This window comes from Pholis gunnellus (genome assembly GCF_910591455.1).
Source record: "Pholis gunnellus genome assembly, chromosome: 3".
In the NCBI taxonomy this organism is placed as follows: Eukaryota; Metazoa; Chordata; class Actinopteri; order Perciformes; family Pholidae; genus Pholis; species Pholis gunnellus.
This window is the reverse complement of record NC_136529.1, coordinates 15946175-15965989: the sequence shown is the minus strand read 5'-3', so window position 1 is coordinate 15965989 and position 19815 is coordinate 15946175. Positions and strand designations below refer to the sequence as shown.

At 41.4% G+C, this 19815-nt stretch overlaps 1 protein-coding gene across 1 annotated transcript; it reads left to right on the top strand.

Annotated features, from left to right (window-relative positions):
• The first annotated feature begins 256 nt into the window (after positions 1-256).
• Positions 257-17676, top strand: fgd5b (FYVE, RhoGEF and PH domain containing 5b). The gene is made up of 21 exons (XM_079156631.1): positions 257-359; positions 1360-3928; positions 8164-8311; positions 8723-8781; positions 8895-8925; positions 9466-9617; positions 9709-9865; positions 11184-11274; positions 11394-11444; positions 11879-11937; positions 12660-12731; positions 12938-13006; positions 14329-14412; positions 14674-14753; positions 14894-14990; positions 15133-15270; positions 15426-15528; positions 16107-16243; positions 16386-16511; positions 16676-16830; positions 17343-17676. Exons 1-21 carry the CDS (start codon positions 350-352, stop codon positions 17377-17379), a joined length of 4425 nt encoding a protein of 1474 aa, XP_079012757.1. The 5' UTR covers positions 257-349; the 3' UTR covers positions 17380-17676.
• Positions 17677-19815: the final 2139 nt, after the last annotated feature.

Sequence of the window (19815 nt, the reverse complement as noted above, 5' to 3'; positions counted from 1 at the left end):
TAAATGCTCACCAGTCTTGAGTTGAAGGCTGATGTTAACATTTCCAGCACTTGACTGGACCTGCTGCTAGCAGGTACAGGGATCCTGGTCTTCGGGTCGAGCTTTTCTTTTTTCTTTCTCCATTTGGTTTCCAGTCGCGTCCTGCGCGCTGTGAGACGCACAAACGATCAGCTGAGCAGCGGGTTCCCTCTCAGAGGAAGATCAGACAGAGCTGCTGTTCAGTCAGACTCACTCAGTCTCTGTCTGCACAGTTCAGCGGAGTTTGGCTCCGTTTTTACACGTTATTCAACATTTTGTGTACAGAAGCTGCTTTCGTGGACGAGATGTTGGAGACGGTCGCTTCGCAAAAATGAACACAGGTGAGATTTATTTGAACCGACAAGGGTGGTTTTGAAACCAAAGCCTCTGTTTCACTGCTTGGTATTTTATGTATTTAGAGTAAATGAGTATTAAGCGAGCTGGACATAGAGTTTTAGTTTGTCTCGTATTATCTTATATGACTTTGTAGTTTATATGAAGAGGCTAGATGGTGAATAGATCGGTAGTAACAGGATGTGGAGCAAACCAAAGTGTGTTTAACGCAGTGTTTCTTTATGTCAGAGCAGAGGGCAGTGTTAAGTGTTATGTCGATCAATTATTCACTTTATGCCTTTCTAGTAGAATAAAGAGGTTTCTGCGTAAGTTAGCAACAATTGAGCTCTTTTTGTTGTAAAAACTCAAGCAAAACTTGCAGTCATCCGCAAGTAATGCACTCTTTTAAAAACGTAGTTTGGTGAGCCTAATTATCCTTATTAGCTTATTCAGGTTCTTCTCAGAAAGTGATCAAATGGTGTGCATGGGTTTATATATATAAAAAATATACTTGAATTACATGTGTTCTTTTTTCTGTCACTGTATATGAGATTTAAAGAAGTAGAGGCAGCCTGAGAGGGGTTTCTCTAACTTGAATCACAGGAAGTGAGCAGGGAATTCCCTTAGATTTTTTTTTTTTAATTCTTTATCAAAGGATGTAAAATCACACATTACTCATTTCAAGTATTTTGTCATTTTATGATCAACTTCTTTTTTGTTTGGGTAGCTAATTCTGGAAAGTATTTGGAAAGTTTTCCAGCTTAGTTGCATTTGATAGGTTGCTAGATGTAGACAAATATTTTCTGCATTTTGTGACGAAAATGGTCAAACTGTGACCACATGATTATAATCACCTAAATGTGACTATTACACACACTATTCCAATTGTATAATGTGTGAAGTTAGAATCTTTGACCAGTTTTAGGTCAAAGGGACACAATTTAAATGACCTGTAAGCTATTTTAAAGCACGTAATCTTACAGTTTCCTTTTCCTGTTGTTCTTTCAGACTGCACCAAGCCTTCTGTTGCTCCAAAGCCAAGATTTGTTTGTCACGCCAGCCTGAAGCTACCCTCCCCTCACATGTCTGCAGCCAGGGGTCCCAAACCCTTTATAGCCCCAAAACCTAAAGTCACACCAGAGCTTAATGGTAACCAGGGAGGATGCTTCAATGGCGGCTTACTAAATTCAGATGGCGAGGTTGATGAAGAGCATGAGACAGAGAACGGTCTTAACAAAGTGGTTGCAGACGAGTTGCCAGCAGAGAAACAATTTAACGTCTACATCCTCAAATCACCACAAAATAATGTTCAGGGGTCGGAGGACGGCGGGGGGACAGAGGAGGAAAAGGAAGAGGAAGAAGACATGATTCAGAAGGTGGACGAGGACTGGAGGTTAACTGACAGTGCTTTAACAGAGGAGGTGGACTCCCTGGACACACTTTGGGTCAGTGATGCTGGGCTCACAGCTGACTCTGAGGACGCAGTGGAGATGGTTGACACAGACGTGACGGAGGACATGGACGCCGAAGGTTGTGACGCAGGCGAGGCGCTGGCCGACACGGATGGCCTCTCAGTGGGAGACATCTCTGTTAATAGCATTGATGAGGAGGCAGGCTGCTACTCTGCTGAAAATCGAGACGTGAGGGAGAGGCAGGGACCTCACCAGATCAAGGAGGATGAAACAGGTGACTGTACGGCAGATGATATAACTGAGTCCCTCACAGATGAACCTGGTCTCATCAGCAATGGAAACATGAAGGACACTGATACACAACACGTTTTTCTCATAGACGGAGAGGAGAAAGAAGAGGAAACCGCTCCTGATTGCGGCATCACTTGTAACATCCTGAAGTTTAAATGTGGCCATAAAGTGAAGGAAAAGGGCGTAAACATACAGAGCGTTAGTTTTTATGACTTTAAACCTGAAGACCAGAAACAGGTCTGTGACACAACTAAGAGACATGTGGCTGTAGTGGATGATCCGACTCATGAGCCTTACTACGTCTCCTCAGAGGACATCATTAACAGAGAGATGATATCAAGGAATAACAAAGCTCATGGACTACCACAGAGTCCACTTCCATCTGTAAACAGCAGTGGAGCATCAGCCGGGAAATTTGAGAAAACAGCAGAAAATGGACAAACAGAGTGTGTGTCCTCTGAGGATTACGTGGAGGTTGGTAACCCTCCTGAGTACAGCAGCTACAACAGGGATGAAAATAATGTGAGAGCATATCTGAAAATGACCGAAGAACTCAAAGCTCAGACACCGGGGGCCTTTTTTGATCACGTGGACTGCCAGCCGAGGTTCAGGCTTGTATCCATCTCAGTGCCGACAGACACGGACACCTCGCTGACATCTTCTCTCTCGGAAAGCCAGCTGCTTTCTCCAAGTGACTCGGATGTCTTCGAAGAAGACCTGGAGGGTCACATAGTGCCGTTTCTGGACGACACCACTGACACAGAACCGGACATCAGTGATGAGCACGTCTATGAGGAACCAGGGCACAGCTCAGAGGGTGAACATGTTTTTCCTTCTCATAAGAGGACAGCAGAGATGCTCTCCTACTCACTGGCACATCGCATTAATAATAATGTGGCGGAGTTCGTTCAGAGGCCCTACATGAGTGGATTTGGACAACCTGCACTGAGCAGCAGCCCCATGATAAGCTCAACGCGGCACAAGAGCTACAGCAAACCCCACTATTTGTCCCTGTACCCGCGCTCCATCTCTATGGAGGGACAGGACATGCCTCTGGGTGTCTACAGCTACAGGGATGGATCCCCAAGACAGGGAGGCGCCATTTGTTCATCTGGAAGCTTCTCACGGTGCTCGCCGCTGTCATCTAGTGGCCTGTTCACGCCGACATCTGTAGTGGATATCCCTCCTCCGTTTGAGCTGGCCTACATCACCAAGAGACCCATCACAAAGAGTTCCCCCTCGCTTTTCATTGAAGGAGACTCGTCTGAGAAAAACAGGAAAAAGAAATCCTCCATTAAGCGTTTCCTGATGCTTAAATTTAGGCGGAAAACAGAGAGCAAGCCGGTAGATGTGAACCCGTCCTTGTTTAAGTCATCAGCAGAGTCCAACCACCACACGCCCAGCAGACTGCTGGATCTAGAGAGACGCAGCATCGGTAGCTCTCCACAGCTCAACTCGCGCTCTGCTAGTAAACCTCATGTTTCATCAGAGCCAACCTCCTCCTTCTTGCTCTACAAGGAAAGCAGAAGAAAAGGGAACTCTGTGGCCTTTCTCAATCGCAATGTCGTCCGGGTTGAGTCCTTTGAGGAACGCTCCTGTGTGCCTTTCACACCTCTTCCCCTGACCAAGCCTCGCTCCATCTCCTTCCCCAACGCAGATACCTCAGACTATGAGAATGTTCCCGCCATCAGCTCGGACTACGAGAACCTTCAGGTCCCACAGCGGAGGCCCGTCTACCAGGCGCCGTTCACAGACTTCTTTGACCGTCCCAGTCGGGTGCTGTCCTCTGCCAATGACACCGACGGTTACGTGGACATGAGCAGCCTCCCTGGTTTCAAGAATACAACACAGTCACCTGAACAGGAAACAGAAAGGTATGTAAACAAGAGTCTACAAATTTGAGTCTTGAAATCTTTAACTAATCATGATAGGGCTAGAGAAAAAGTCTATGTGCCACCAAAATCCTTGTTATTCATCCTTAACATCTGTACAAAATGTCATGGAAGTCCCTCCAATAGTTATTGACATATTTTAGTTTGGACAAAAGGACCGACCGGCTGACATTACCATCCATAGAGCCTTAGTGTGGCTAAAACCCGTGTCTGTGTGCATGTGTGTGTTCACATAGATTAATGCAACTGGACATAATATTAGTGATGTTTTACTCTGAGCACAAGGCTTTTTTTTTTATTACTGCTCGGCCACTGTGTGGGTTTAACAATGCCCCTGGGGAGGAGGATTTATAACTATTTATTATGTTGAGTCCCCTGACGCTGCCATCACAGCAGACATGGAAGTGGTGATCAGTGGTAGGGAGGGCAGTGCGGTAGCTTCCCTGCTATGCAGTGATATGTACTAAGCCTCAGCTGTGGTGTCCGTGTGTTGTTGGGGCATGTTGGGTGGTAGAGAAGGAAACGCTGGAGGTGGTGTTGGAGGTGGGGGTGGTATCTTCAGATTTAGGTGAAAACAGGCTGGTTTAATTCATCAATAATTTTTTTAGTTGTGAAAACGGGCCCTTGTGTTGGTGCTGTAGCCTCTCGCCTCCCTGCTGTAGTGTTATTTGTTGGTATGATCAGCCATGCTGTGCTGACATTTACCCATCCCCCCCTGCATTCCTGTTGGCTGTACCCATATCATACAGGCCGCTCAGGATGATTAATCGTGAGAGCATTTTGGAGTCATTGCTCTTCTCTATCCAGTCAGAAACAACAGGCTGAGATAAAATCTCAGTATGTTCTGTAGTCAGCAGTTGTTCACTGCAGTGCTTCCCTCTCATCATGTACCACTGTGGCTGTGTGCCACAAAGGCTCTAAAATACTGGATTTGTATTTCCTTAAGTACTCAATACACACTAATAAATACAAATAAATACAACATCTTCATTTTAATTGAGAAGAATTCTGGTGCGTTGAAGCTCCAAACTGTAAATTGCAACGTTATAATGATGTGTTCAAATGTAATCTTGTAAAATGTAGTTCTAATAAATAGTTGTTTGAAGGAGATGTTTCCACACCAATATAAAATATATACTAGAGATGGAATCATGACCTGTTTAACTTCCTCCCACAGAAAATATCTAGATACACACATGAGATTTATATTACAATTGTAAATTGCTAGACTAAGACTTTGAGGGGACCAAGTCAAGACAAAGACCAGACCAGAGTCCCAGTACTGCTGTGTTCTTTTAGGAAGCCAAATGTCCTAACTGAAGATTTGACTGACATCTCCTTCCAGACAGCCACAGCTTCTTCTCCCGTCTCACTCTCTTTGATCGCTTGTGAAAAGGGGAGGCTGACAGCCACAGTAACAAATATTAGAAATGAGTTATTGGTTGAAGCAGGAAGTTTTACATCCAATCAGTAACAGTAATAATGTTAACAAATACATCAGACAATGCACAGGCAATTTAGTGAAATACCCACAGCTGTGGTCTTGAGATAAAATCCAGAGTCTTCTTTGTCTAAATCCGAGACAAGACCGACTAAAAATGCGGTCAATTCCGAGACTTTCAAAACTTTTTGAAACCGATCTTGAGAACTACAACACTGATAGCAGTGCATGTCTGCTATTACTTTATGTATTGTCTGAATTCAGATAAGTGTGTACAGTATAGACTGAGTAGCGATGACACAATTAAGCTATTAATTGATAAGTTGAAATGAAAAATTGTTGGCAACAATTTAATGAGTGATTAATCATTTAGGCCGAAGTGTTTGTTCTTTCCATCGTCAGGATCCGAATCAGAATCAACTTTATTGGCCATGTATGCGTGCGCATACAAGGAATTTGACTCCGGTTACACATTGCTCTCGTCGTACATACATACATAGAATATACAATAAACAAGAGAAATATAAAAACAAGGACATTAATGACAACAAAGTAGAACAGAGAAACTAAGCATATACATTAACATTTAAGTACTATGTACAATATAAATATATATCGAAGAATATATACGAGCATAAAGAACATAAAGAACAATGACAATGGACAATGGATTCGGGATATTAGTGCAGAAGGTGGTAATAGTGCAAATAGTGCAAATGAAGGTTCAGTATGTCTGATTAATTGTTCATTAGTGACGGCCAGTGGAAAGAAGGGAGGAGTTGGAACAGGTTGTGTTCTTTCGTGATCTTTCGTATCGTGAAAGGCCTCTAGAAATATTTTTGTTATTACATTTGGATACACCAAAAGTAACTGTATATGTAAATAAGGTGCCTTCTTGAAGAATGTTATCTTGCACTTAATTCCTCCTAAATCTGAATATAATTAGAAAGATACTTGATTCCACCTACTACTCTTAATGCAAATTTGGGCAGGTAAGACATCAAAGTCGGGTAAAACATCGGACGCCTCATTTTTTTAATCTTTGCTTTTCCGTTGCAAAATACACAACTGCAAACGTGACATGCCTCTGTGTAAGAACCTGAGCTGTCTATGCTAGTACTGAACAAAGACAGTGGTATGATTGTTATTGTCCACACTTCCAGTGGATACAGTGCCTGTTGTTACAGCAAAGAGATATCTGGATGGACAAGAGTCGGTGGTTGAGGCAGTACGTTTTGCGGTAGCCTGAAGGGGCAATATTAGCAGATCGTAGTTTGGAGGTCGTTCGCCCCCATCACTGCTATCACCGGGACAAAGAGGCTCACAGATGAACCTGAGGCAAAATGAAAATGGATACTTTTTTTTTATCTCCTTCTGCAATTTATCTCCATAGATTTTGCCTTGAGCCTTTATAGAACATAGCAGGACTGTGAGAAGTGACAGAGCCAGTTCCTGTGGGGTGATATAAAAGCCTAATATAAGAACCGTGCAAGTAATTTGTGGTTCAAACACCCTCTGGTATCTCATCCAGAGTTTGATCATGTGAGCTGTAATGGGCCATGCAGCTCTAATGTGTGTGATGCAGAGATCTGAATTGCTCACATATGTTCTTCATACGTAGCTAATTTGCATCTCAGTGGGGTTAAAATCCACTGGTGCTTGGAGGGAAACATAGCAGACACATTGGCAAGGCAATTGGTCACATATAGAGGACGACTGCATCACTACTATAAGTTAAGGATGTGTTTTTATTTGCATAGCTTACTCTCCCAATTGAGCCGCAGCCATTAGCATATTAATTTGGGCTCCCTGCAGAAGAGAATCTCGTAGCATAAAATACCGATATGCGTCCCTGGTTGGGTACAGTTGTCACTGCAGGCCTTTCAGGATCAGTTTACTGGTTTCTCAAGATCGACAATGTTTTACATATTCACATTTTCTTCTTTTGCTGAATATGTTTATTGTAGTGATATTTCAATGCAGATGACCATACAGGACTATAAAGATGGCTTGGATGGTTAAATTAAATTCATATAATTTATTGTCATGAATAAAGGTTTGGGCACGGAACACAGTTCATATTATAATACCAGTGAGGCATACAGTCTACCAATGGTCAACCAAGGGCTCACAAGGTGATTAAAGGAAAAAGAAAGAAGAACATTTAATTGTCTTTCAAGAAGTCGATTTTTTTTCTGCCGCTTATTTTGTCTTGAGAAATATGAGATACATGATGTTAATGCTAATGTACAGATTGTGTTATCTTAGGACAGATCCAGTCTAGCTGTTTCCCCCTGACTTATAGCTGAAACTTATAGCCTTTATATTCACTGTACAGACATGAGAGTGACCTTGATCTTGTCATCTAACTCTCCGTGGTAAAGAAAAAAAAGTTTTTTCCCAAAGTGTCGAACTGTTCCTTTAAAATGACACTTAGAGGGAAACAAAATCATGTTTACACCAAGGTCATAACTTCATCATTAGGGGTCACAAATAGACAGTACTTCATCATTAGGGGTCACGAGCTGAAAAGGTTGGGAACCACTGGACTAGACCTGGGTAATTGTAATGCAGGACTTTGAGGTTTAAGACAGTCTTGTTGAATTATTACAAAAGATGCATTTAGTCTTCTACACAGTCAAGGTTTTCTAATGTATTACTCAGACTCAGTTGTTTGCAGCTTGACCCTCAGCCTTTATAATTACCTGTCTACTTACTGTATGCATTTATTGTCTGTATGCTATATTTCACCACGGCACCCCTTCTTTCTCACCAGTGCCTATACAGAAGCCTACAACGTGTGCTCGGTGGCTGTTGCTCCAAAGACAGTGGGTGATGTCGGGGGAGAGACGACGGCTGAAGAAGACCAAGGACGCACCTCTGAGGAGGAAGAGGGAGGTTCAGACAGCATTTATGACAGACAGGTTAGTTCTGACAAATGTGTGTTGAATGTGTGCAGAGTTGGAAATAAATATTTATACAACATGTTTTAGATATTTTTGATATCCTGCATGGTATAAAAAAACAACAACTAGCCACTAGCCTTGCTTTAATTCAAAGTTTAAAATGATTAATTTATTCTGTTTTGTTTCACCTTTTTCCAACTGGTAAAGACCTTGGGCAATTGCAAAATTGCCCACACAAGCCGGGGTTTTAATGTGGGTTAATGGAGGTTAATGTGCTACTACAAGTCTTTCCTCATTATTTAGATGATGAGTGCCACTTGGAGACGATGTAGAAAAGGGAGCCAGATATATTTATTGAACTGGTGCCAAAATGCTTCATCTCTTCCTAACCCTGGGCTTATTACAACTAAATAATATTATCGTTTTCAGCCTGACGGCCGATCCAGAGCCTTTTACGTCGCGAAAGAGCTGGTGGATACAGAGAGATTGTGAGTTACATGTAAAATAATTCCTTCTATCAAACATCTCGGCTAAGCGGTCAAAACAAATCAGATTCCCTTCGCCTTCCTGTTTAATGGTGTTTCTATTTCTCTGTCCACAGACACGTGAAAGCCCTGAAGCTCCTCCAGGAAGTGAGTGATGCATCTATATTCTTTTTTATTTACTATTGTAATATAATTCTCATGTATCTATGTGTGGGAGGGAATGACAGCGGTTTTGACTCTAGGTAGCAGGAGGCTGAGCTCTGCATGAATTACCTTTAATTAAATGCTATCTATGTATTTATTTAATCAGAGTAGATTTACTGAGCACAATTGCTCATTTTCAGAAACATTTGCTCGACACTCTTCACCTTCTCGTTTACAAACTGCACACCACAAACACAGTCTGATCTGTTGGCCTCTGAGCAGCTCCTCCACAGCAGTTATCAGGTAATGAGGGAGGAACACTTCTCCCAGATGTATGTCTCTGGTGTGGGGATTAATCTGGTGACATAGACCAACACTGCTCCAATATTTTGATTAATGATGAGATTTGATATATATAAGCCTATCTTGTTACACTTTTGCGAATAAAGGGAAGGAAAAACGGGAGAAATGCAGACTTCAGTGAAATTGTGAGTTTAGCGAGATTTTAAGCATAAACTATAAAACAACTCGCCTGTATGTTAGGACTTTCGGGAAGCAGTGGTGACAGCAGTTGGGGACGAGGGGGACCCTGTGTTGGATGAAGAGAGGCTTCGAGAAATTCTCAACGAGCTGCCTGATGTTTACACCCTGCACCGCCGAATCCTCAGCGAGCTGGAGAATCGGATCCGACACTGGTGAGAATGATGCGCAGACGCATGAACACACGTGTTATCACTAAAGACGAATTACCTTCCACGCTCTCACCTCTTTTTCTCCATCATTCAGGGAGGAGAGCCAGAGGATCGCAGACATCTACTTGTCCAGAAAAGCAGAGTTCTTGGTTTTCACCACCTATATCGGCCACTACGATCGAAGTATGAGCCTGCTGGAGGAGAGCTGCCGAGCTTCACCTGCCTTTGCAGCCATTGTTCACCAGTTTGAGGTCAGACCTAAACTCTAAACACAAAACATGTAATGCAACACCTAATGCAACACATAATGCAATCCTGCTTAAATGAGTAAACAACAAGAAAACAGAGGACTACTGGGGACCTTTGGAATAATTTAGATATTTTAATAGAAAACACTTGACAAGGTGGTGAAAAATTACAGAGGTTTTGATGAAAAATATCAGGGAAAACTTTGCTTTCAACCTCATATATCTTATACTTATCAAGAGCTTTACTTATCTCTGCACTTTATCTCTTATCAGAGAGTTTAGTGTGTGTGTGTGTGTGTGTGTGTGTTTGTGTCCAATGACAAAGATGAATTATGTGTTTTGTGGTAGCAGAGATGGCGATGACTAAGTGTATGAGAAGAGAAACCTTGTGACTGAAAGCAAAAGATGTAAACCCTTGAAAGGTTCAAGCAAAAGGCAGAAAGCTAAGTGAATAAAAGCAGTGATTTAATTTAGAGCAACAACTACACAGTGTTCCTGGCAGTTAAAAGAGACTGTCATGACACCCAAAGGAAAAATAGACCACATGTTTGGATGTTAAGAACTAATATGTTTGGTATGAGCCACTGAGAACAACAATTAACCACTGAACGTCTCATTTAAAACAAGGGGATCTTAAAATTGATGTAGGTTGAATTTCCCAATATATTCAAACAATGCACTTTAGTGTGGCGCTATAAATGGCCTCAAATTAATGAACACACACAAGGCAGTGTTTTTAAAGCCAGTCATCCAGAGAAGCGATTACATTTATTAATATGTTAAAAATATTAAACATAAAAAATAGTATATATAACAGTATGCTTGACAGAGCAACAATCAAATATTACCCAGCGATGGACAAAAGAATGTTTTCAATATTTTCCCTCCATTTTATAAACCACCAAGGAGAAGACTTGGTAGCGAGTCCTTGCAGAGCTGCAGTTTTCTCTGTCAGATTAAATAGCACCCACGTTTAAATGAGTTTTTAATTTTAAGATATTCTGGTGACAAAATAGTTTTTCCACACTTTTGAAATGACCAATTATTGATGCACACATACGAACAATCAACCACACACTCGTTATCCTGCCAGACACCGTGCTGACCAGCAGTGTTGCTGGCCCTTGTTCACACTTAAAATATGAGGGGCGATTCTGCTCAAAGCTCCAGTGTTGTTGTATAATTTGCTTCTCAGTGCAACTTTTATTTTCTTTACCAAAGTTTTGTATACACCCAGTGAGATCCCTTGACTGTTTTAAATAACCCAAAATGTTGCTATACAGTGAAAATTTTAAATATTTTGATTTTTGATTTGTCTCAGCAGCAGAGTCCAGCTGGGGAAAAAGTGTCTCTGAAACATCAACTGTTGCAGGTCATTGTGCGTGTGGCTCAGTACCGCATGCTGCTCACTGGTGAGTCTTGTGTAAAGGACAAGATTTAGTATCTTTTCTGGTTAAAACATACATTGTACTCATAGTGGTTACATTTTCAACTCTCAGAAGGCATTCTGTTTCTCCCACTCCTCTTACAGATTACCTGAACAACCTCTCCCCCGATTCCAAGGAATATAAAGACACACAAGGTACCTGAAACAAACAGCGGTCTCAGTGTGGACAGAGGCAGTTACTCACAGGAGAGCATCACTGGCCTGTGTTTGTGACTCGTGTGTGTACAGGGAATTTATTTGCTCACATTTGGCATGGAAATACGGCATTAAGAGAGCCAACCTAGATTATCCTGTTTGTGGTGGAGACCCACCAGGCAGATATTTCAGCTCTCGTCTGTGTGGAGATTGTAATGAGTAATTCATGAGAAGGCCAGATGCAGCAACACTATCTCTTATCTCCAATAAGGGAGCCACCCCAGTCCAGACACGTCCACGCTCTCATTTCAGGTTTTATGTTCGGTGACTTTTCTACATGGAGAACAAAGGAACATCTAATCAGTTATGATTATTCATTGTTCACTTCTTAACATGAAGTGTCTTTCCTGATTCTTCTCTGTGTTCTTTTACAGCTGCTGTAGCTGTAGTGTCTGACATTGCAGATCAAGTGAATGACAGCTTGAAACATGGGGTGAGTGTCACGTTTGAAACTCTTGAACCCAATAAACAAACATTTGCCTTCTGAAGTACATGTCTTATTTTCAACCTAAGTGTGGTGTGAGTCAGTACTAAACACACACTGGACCGTATTTTCCTGTGTTTTTGTGACTCATTTTTGTGATTGATCCAGTATTGAGGGATAAGGCTTTAACCGGCAGCCGAGAAACAAGCAATCAAAATGTGAATTTTCGGGCAGCAACAGGTCCAACTCTATTTTATTCTTCCTCTGTGGGCCTCATAGGGTCACAGCACCCACAGGAAACACCCCCAGTCTCCCGAGCTTTGTTCTCAGTGCTGATTAGCAAGTGTTAGCATGCTAACACACTCAACTGAGATGACTACTATCAATCAGAATGTTCCCATTACCATTGAGAGCTTGTTAGCATGCTGCCGTAGCATCTAGCTCAAAGCAATGCTGTACTTTTTTTGATGGCTACAGTAGATCTAGTTAGAGCCGCATGCCAAATAAGGACGTTTCTAAATAATGTGGCTCTTTCTAAAGAGAACATGCCTGTCTGATCCAGGCGATGTCTAAAACAAAGAGACGTACCGTAAAATAGCCAAGTAGAAGAAAATAGTTTGGGGTTTACAGGAAAATGACGGTTAATGGACTCTTTCATCATTTCTCTTTTGTTGTTGTCTCATTTTCTCTCCCTCTCTTTTTGTTCTTTTGTCTGTGTGTGTGTGTCTCAGGAGAACTTGTTGCGTCTGGTCAACATAGAGTACAGTGTTCGTGGCCTGCGGGATCTGCTGCAACCAGGCAGGGTATGACTCAGATAACAGCATTGTTTCCTTGCCATGCCCACCCTGTCTGCCATGCACCACCCTGTGTTGCCCTTTACACAATCATTCAGCTGGGAATCCCCAGCCGGCCAGGCTTTAAAACAACAATAATAATTGCAGATGGCCTCTGGGTGTCATGATCAGCAGACTTGTGAAGTGTTCAGTTTGGTATTTGCTGTTTTAATCAGGTCTTTGTGAAGGAGGGCACCCTGATGAAGGTCAGCAGGAAGAGTCGACAGCCCCGCCATCTATTTCTGGTAACCGCTGCTTCCTGTTTGTAGTTTTTAAGTTAACAGACATGTGCCAGTTGTCATACTAAGTTGTATTATCTTTTTATTTGCTTCACATCGTACATTGACCACAGTGCGTTCCTAAGGCATCACTGTGTAAAATGAAGAGTCATGTATTTTTTGTCTGCAGTGTTTCTATGTCCAGACTGAGCTATTAAGAGCAGGGTTTCCTGGCAGGATGTTTCTGAATGCTGACTTCCTGAGCCAGTTCTTTACTGACAGCAGAGGGAAGGTCAACACCAGCTCCTTATCCATGTGTGCCTCCTGTTCAATTTCATGACTTTAATTCTGTCAGTTAAATATTAGTTTGGTGTGTCTTCATCATGCTACAGGAAACAGGGATGTAGAAAGAGGGGAGAAGGATGTAATCGATAAAGTTGTATGAATACATCATAACATAGAGATAGCCTTGAAATGTTATAATCAAGAAAGAGTACAAAGTTAAACGCCTTTGCAAATTATCCATTGGGCATCATCATAGCGCATTGCTTTTCCCTCCTGTGGCGTTTTCGAAATTTGTGGTCTGGGCTCGACACTAAAAAAAGCTCGTAAATGTCTCTTCTGGAGGAATGTTGGTAATCATCGTTGTGTTACTTTTATCCTGCCAGTTTATCCACCCAGACTCTGATCACGTGTGATCGGCTATTATTAATGTTGGAGACAACATAATAAAAAGAATCTGCAGGAGCAGCTAATCTCATAAAAAAAGTATTTAAACACACAGCAAAAAAGTGATACAGAGATTAATGATCCAGTTTGATTTTCAACTACTTTGTTATCTATTTGCGGAAGTATCTCCATCATGTATGATCGTAAAAATTCAAGGTAGGGGTTTTAAATTTATAGATCCCCCGCATGGATAAAATGTCCCCCTTTGGTGAAAACAGCCTTCTAGTTTCAAACTCTGCACATACATCATTATGCACAGTGAAGCTGAAACATCCAACTAAATAAGCACATTTTTATATGGAGGGGAACTTTAATTTCAGGTTTTGTGTTTAACAATGGTGTGACTGTACATCACCCTAATAAAAATAAGAGAAAGAATACACACAATTTTGTTTGGTTTGAATTGTTACCCATCAAGTGAATCAACTGTGTGAACTCATGTTTTGTGGTAGAGTGTCACCTACTGGAGAACTTCTGCACATACATGAATGATGAAGTCTGTGCGACTGACTTTTTGGACGTTTTTTACCATTTTATTTTGTCCTTTCAACATGTTCTCTGATCGACGTTTACTTGTCTGTTCTCTGTGAATTAAGAGCGTTATCTCTGTCTGTTTTCAGATGAATGATGTGCTGCTGTACACTTACCCTCAGCAGGACGGGAAATACAGACTAAAGAATACTCTGCCACTCACTGGCTTGAAGGTCAGAGTCTTTCATTAAGTTGCCGAATTGATTGATTTGAATTCTAATCATGTTTCACATCAAATTCCCACGGAGTTTATATGCAATTAAAGCTGGCATTACGTGTGTAAAATCTACAGCCATACGTTTTTTTCATTTAAATGATTTACTTGTTTGCAGTTAACAGAGAATGTGAGAATAAAAAAATGTGCTGTTCCTTAACTGTCAGACTGAAAGGTTTCACAACCCGGTGTTTGATTTATGATCTTACTGATTTCTCAGGTCAGTAAACCCATCGTGGATAATGTCCAAAATGCACTGAGGATTGAAGGAACAGACATCTCCATCACTTTGTCTGCAAGGTGGGTGACACTGTACCGTGTCCTGTTTGAATAATGACTAATAGCTAATAATGGCGGTGATCAAAGAAAGGTTAAAACTAACTAGTGAAAGCAGAGCATTCAGTATTCTTTTACTCAGCAGTGTAGTGTGCTTTTTGCAGTTCCTTCATTGAAAGAGAGGACTGGTTTTACACTCTGAGCCGCACTGTGACTGAACATGTCAGAGGATCTGTAGCATTCAACAGCTGCTCAGGAGAGGTGAGCAAACTCTGCCTCTTTGTATTAATCATATTTCCTCAGTCGTGCTTATCCTCATCCAACCGGATTGAGATGGATGTTATAAGTCATCGACATCAATTTCTTCAGTGTGTTCTAGTGTGTTTCTGTGTGTTTGCTGCAGGCCAGAGATCGTCTGCGGCTGACTCTCGGAGAGAAAGCCCCCACGCTTGTTCCAGTCTCACAAGTGATGATGTGCATGAACTGCACCTCAGATTTCAGCCTCACTCTCCGTAGACACCATTGCCATGGCTGCGGAAGAGTGAGTCCCACACAAGTATAACACAGTGCTCTATAAGACGTTAATATCTGTTAGGAGATGCAACAAAATGTGTCTTTGGCCCGGGAGCTGTGAGTGTGCTGAAAGAGTATGTTCTTTTTAATGTGCCTGTGGTGAATTTATGTTGTTTCACACAGATTGTTTGTCGGAGCTGCTCCAGGAATCGATATCCACTGAAATACATGAAAGACCGCATGGCCAAAGTGTGTGATCACTGTTACAATGAGCTGAAGAAGAGAGGTGGGGAAGCTCTGCTTGAATATGTTTTTATGATTAACTGATCACTTATCAGCCCACACATTTAGTATTGCTATTCTTATGCCCCACGTACAATGGACCGAAATAATCAGACAGAGCTTGCACATTTTGGATAAATACATCTATTTTACGGGAAAGGGATTACTAAAATATGGAAGTAGTACAAAAAAAAAAGTAGAAGTAAAACAAATAAAGACATGCGTACTGTTTGGTGAAAGAAACACTGGGTACAGGATGAGGATCATGTAGAGTGTATGAAACAAGCCCAAACAAAAATATACATAACTGATTTAAATCAGTTGCACATGTGGGTTGTGAGAAATGACACTCCAGTTTGTGTCATATGCATGTATAAAAAGTGCAAAACTGAAGCTGAGTTTCATTTGAGAAGGAATTTTCCCTTTGTTTGTGTAAAAAAACATTATTACTTGAATATAAAGCCTCTGCTGCAGTACAGTTCAGTCACCAAGGTGCACAAGTAACCTGCCATGTCACTTAGTTTGTCAGTGTTATAGTATCATCCTCAGCTGTGGTAAAAAAGCAATTGTATATTTCTGCAGGGGGAGACGTGTCTGCTTTGTCAGGTAAGAGTAGCCCTCGTCCAAACCGCTCCAGTCGTCCTCTCTCTGCTGTGTTCCAAAACATTCATCCTCCCAACATCTGGAGACATCGGAAAGGCACCGCTTCCTTCACCCAGGTACGCCTGCAACATGAGAGGGCCATGTTCACTGCACAGTGCAGATCACTGAATAGTTGATCATCATAGGAGCAACAGCTGTGACATGTTTTGGAAGTAACATAGATAGTTATCAGTCCCTTCCTGCTCCTATTTTGTGCAGGTGACGTTGTCAGAGGAAGGCTCCATTAGTGGCACTCTGCAGCGCAGCAAGACGAGCAAGAGGAACTGGAAGAGACTGTGGTTCCTCCTAAGAGACAAGGTGCTTTACACCTACCGAGTCCAAGAGGTGAGGGGAAACATGCACTCCCCTAAACCTGAACAACACATTTTTACACTTAAACATATTTACACAGTGAGGTCTATAGCCATCATGACTTAAAGTGCTGAAAAACCCACATTTTCCTCACAGTATCTTATAATCCATTTCTGTTCCCCTGACGAATTCTGCAGGAGAAAGTAGCATCTGAGAGTTTACCTCTGCTGGGTTTCACAGTGAAGCTACCTGACAAGCAGGGGAGAGAGGAGGAGGCCAACATCTTCCAGCTTTACCACAAAAACACTTTGTATTACTCCTTTAGAGCTGAGGACAACTTCACAGCCCAGAGGTGAGAAGCATGAAGCCTTGATAGCTAGTTTCAATATGTTTATAGAGATTGACAATTTAAAGATTTTAGTCTGATGACCAACATGGTTTTACTGAAAAGTTGCTGTCTGCGGGAAAACAATAAGAAAAACAGTCGCGCTTTTAAATTTTATTTCACTCAATGGGTCCCAAAGGGTTTTATGGGCCCAGGATTGGATAGTTTTCCTTGACCCACAGATGACTGGAAACATGATCAACACCAAATTTGTTGAGTTTCAGTGTTCAGTGTTCAGTGTACAGCAGCAGAAGTGTGGAGTTTATAAAAACAAAGTTAGTAGTACTTACTCCTCTAGGACAAAATACTACTAAAATCATGTTTCAAATTCAGGAGCACTCAATAATATTAGCTCACCTAATAATGCCGCTATATGTCCTGCTGAAAGGCACATAATTGGTAGTGTTTAGGTGAAGCAGACTGAAATTCCTCCATTTTATGCTGTCTTTCTCCTAATGTAAAATCCTCTACTCATACAGGTGGGTAAATGCCATGGAGGAAGCCACAGTTTTATAGGATGAGTTACTCTGGGTGGATCGCCGAAAATGGAAATGTGCTGCCTTTCTTCTGCTACAGACTGTGAAATCAAAAGGGGAAAATGTGGAATAAGAAAACAATATATTTGATTATGTCTGCAAGTTGTAACTTGTCTGGCTGGACTGAATAAGAGAAGACATCTTGTTCTTTGAGAAGGGACACGATTACTTTGTTAACCTCCAGTGTCCCCTGCCTGCTGTTACAGCAGGTGTGATGCTGAGAGTCACGAGAGGCATTGGCCCAGATACCTGCCAGTGTGGAACATTACATTGATGTGACCTGTATTTCCCCCAGCAGCTGATCAGCGACATTCCTCCAAATCACAGAGAACATTATGGATTTTTGGAAAAGAAAGAAAATCTAAGATTTCAACTATTTCTTTCAACATTTTAAACAATAAAAAAATGACAAAGAAATAACTGGACAATTACTTTAACCACAGTTATTTTACTGTCATAACAAGGGAGGCTAAAAAAATTGTAACACATTTCAAGACTCGCACAAAAATGCCCAAATCTGGATTGGCCTGATCTTCAGTAAAAATAAATTATAGTTAATGCCTTGAATTTAAAATGTATTTTTACACTGGATTAAGTGCATCTTAATGTGACTAATACTTTTAAGCACAGGCTGTATAAAGAATTAGTCATTTTATATGTATAGAAGTGTCTGTAGCGTCGACATGCACTGTATTGTTGGAGATGGTTCTGCCAGTGAATAAACAGTTTCTATGCTTTTTATTTGCACTGATATAAAAAGGAATGAACCTGAAAAAGAAATATGAGTGTACCTTCATCATAGAGGCCAAGATCCTCAGCTACTGTACTTTTAAAACAATGTTGCCGATTACGTGTTTATGGTTTGAAGTACCTAAAACAAGTACAATATATATTGTATTTGTATAAAGACACCACATCCAGTTGTGCGCAGATGTTGTTGCCCTGCACTGAACCATGACTCACTGAGTTCTCTGATCTGCATTTATTAACTTTGAATTTCTAACACTATTATTTTCAAATCAAGTAAAAGGCTTTAACGATGGAAACAGTCTGTCTGTGTTTTCTCTTTATCCTCCTCATGTCCTCTAGAGGGCAGGTCACTAAACATTAAAACACAACAGGCTGGCATTGACTTCCTGTCACTGTGTCCTTGCTGATGGAGCTCAGAATGTACATTCAAAATGGACCACTTCTTATATGAGTCTGCACTGGCATGTAGTCCATATGTGGCCTGATCGGATGAAGTGTTTCAGGTCGCATTTTGAGCAGATCGGGAAGACACCGGGGACTGAGTGATGTGCGGACCAGTGTGCTGCACGGCCAAAGAAAGGCCAGGACTGCTCTGCTTCTCGTCTCCCCGCGAGGCTTCCTGACCCAGAATGATATTAGGCAGAAAGTTTGCTTTCTGGTGCTCCTGAAAAGTTTTAGACACCTCGTCCTACATAGAGGACAGACCATTCATCACTCTACTCTATTAGCCCCAATTCTGTTTCTCCCCCCTCAGTTGCTTCACCTTTTTAGAAAGTGGTGTTTTCTTTCCTTCGTTGCTGTTGGTGATGACACAATTACACAAATTCATTTCAAGTTACAGTTTTTTTTAAAAGGTATTTATCATCCCACACTTCCTGCACCTGTTTCTTCTCTCTGAGTCCTTCTGGTGGAATAACATCGGCTGTGGTTCAGTGCTGTGTGTAAAATGTACTTGATTTAAATGTTTATCTTTTGTTAATATTTTTACCATACTGCTACTTTTGATTTCTCTGGTCATAACAAAGCAGCAAGAAACGGGAAATCGTTTACATCATTAACAAGACTAAAACTACAATTCCAGTTGCACATTTAATAATCCACTAAATAAGAATGACTTATTAAAAGCTTGCTGTGTTGGTGAAAATATTTATTTGTTTTTTTTACAGTGGGGCAGCAACAGTGTCATAATCCAAGCTTACTTTCATATCGCTGCAGGCAGGAGCAATGCAGAGAGCAACAAATAATCAATCATACACACACAGCTAGCCTACTCAATAAGGTCGGATGCTTTCAGCTCTGTTATTTGTGCTTAGCCTCAGGAGTAATTAAAAGCTGATGCCAAAGAAGCTGAAATAGTTTTCTGGGCTGAACTTCCTCATCTATGGCGTTTTTTCTTATACCTTCTATGCTCTGACAGCAAGAGTTGTGTGCAACAAACTTTCTGGCCATTTTCAGTTTTAGTTTAGAGGAGGCAATGCAGCGTTTGTGTTGACGTCGTGAGTTACAACAGCATGCAGTCTCAGCTTTCATAGTTGTGTGGGCAGCAGATCCTCAGGGGAAAAGTAAGGACTTCATTACATAAGAGCTTGAGATTTAAAATAAAAACACTGAGAAGTAGGACGTACGGGAAAATAGCCGTGTCCACTTGACATTGGCTTGACATTTC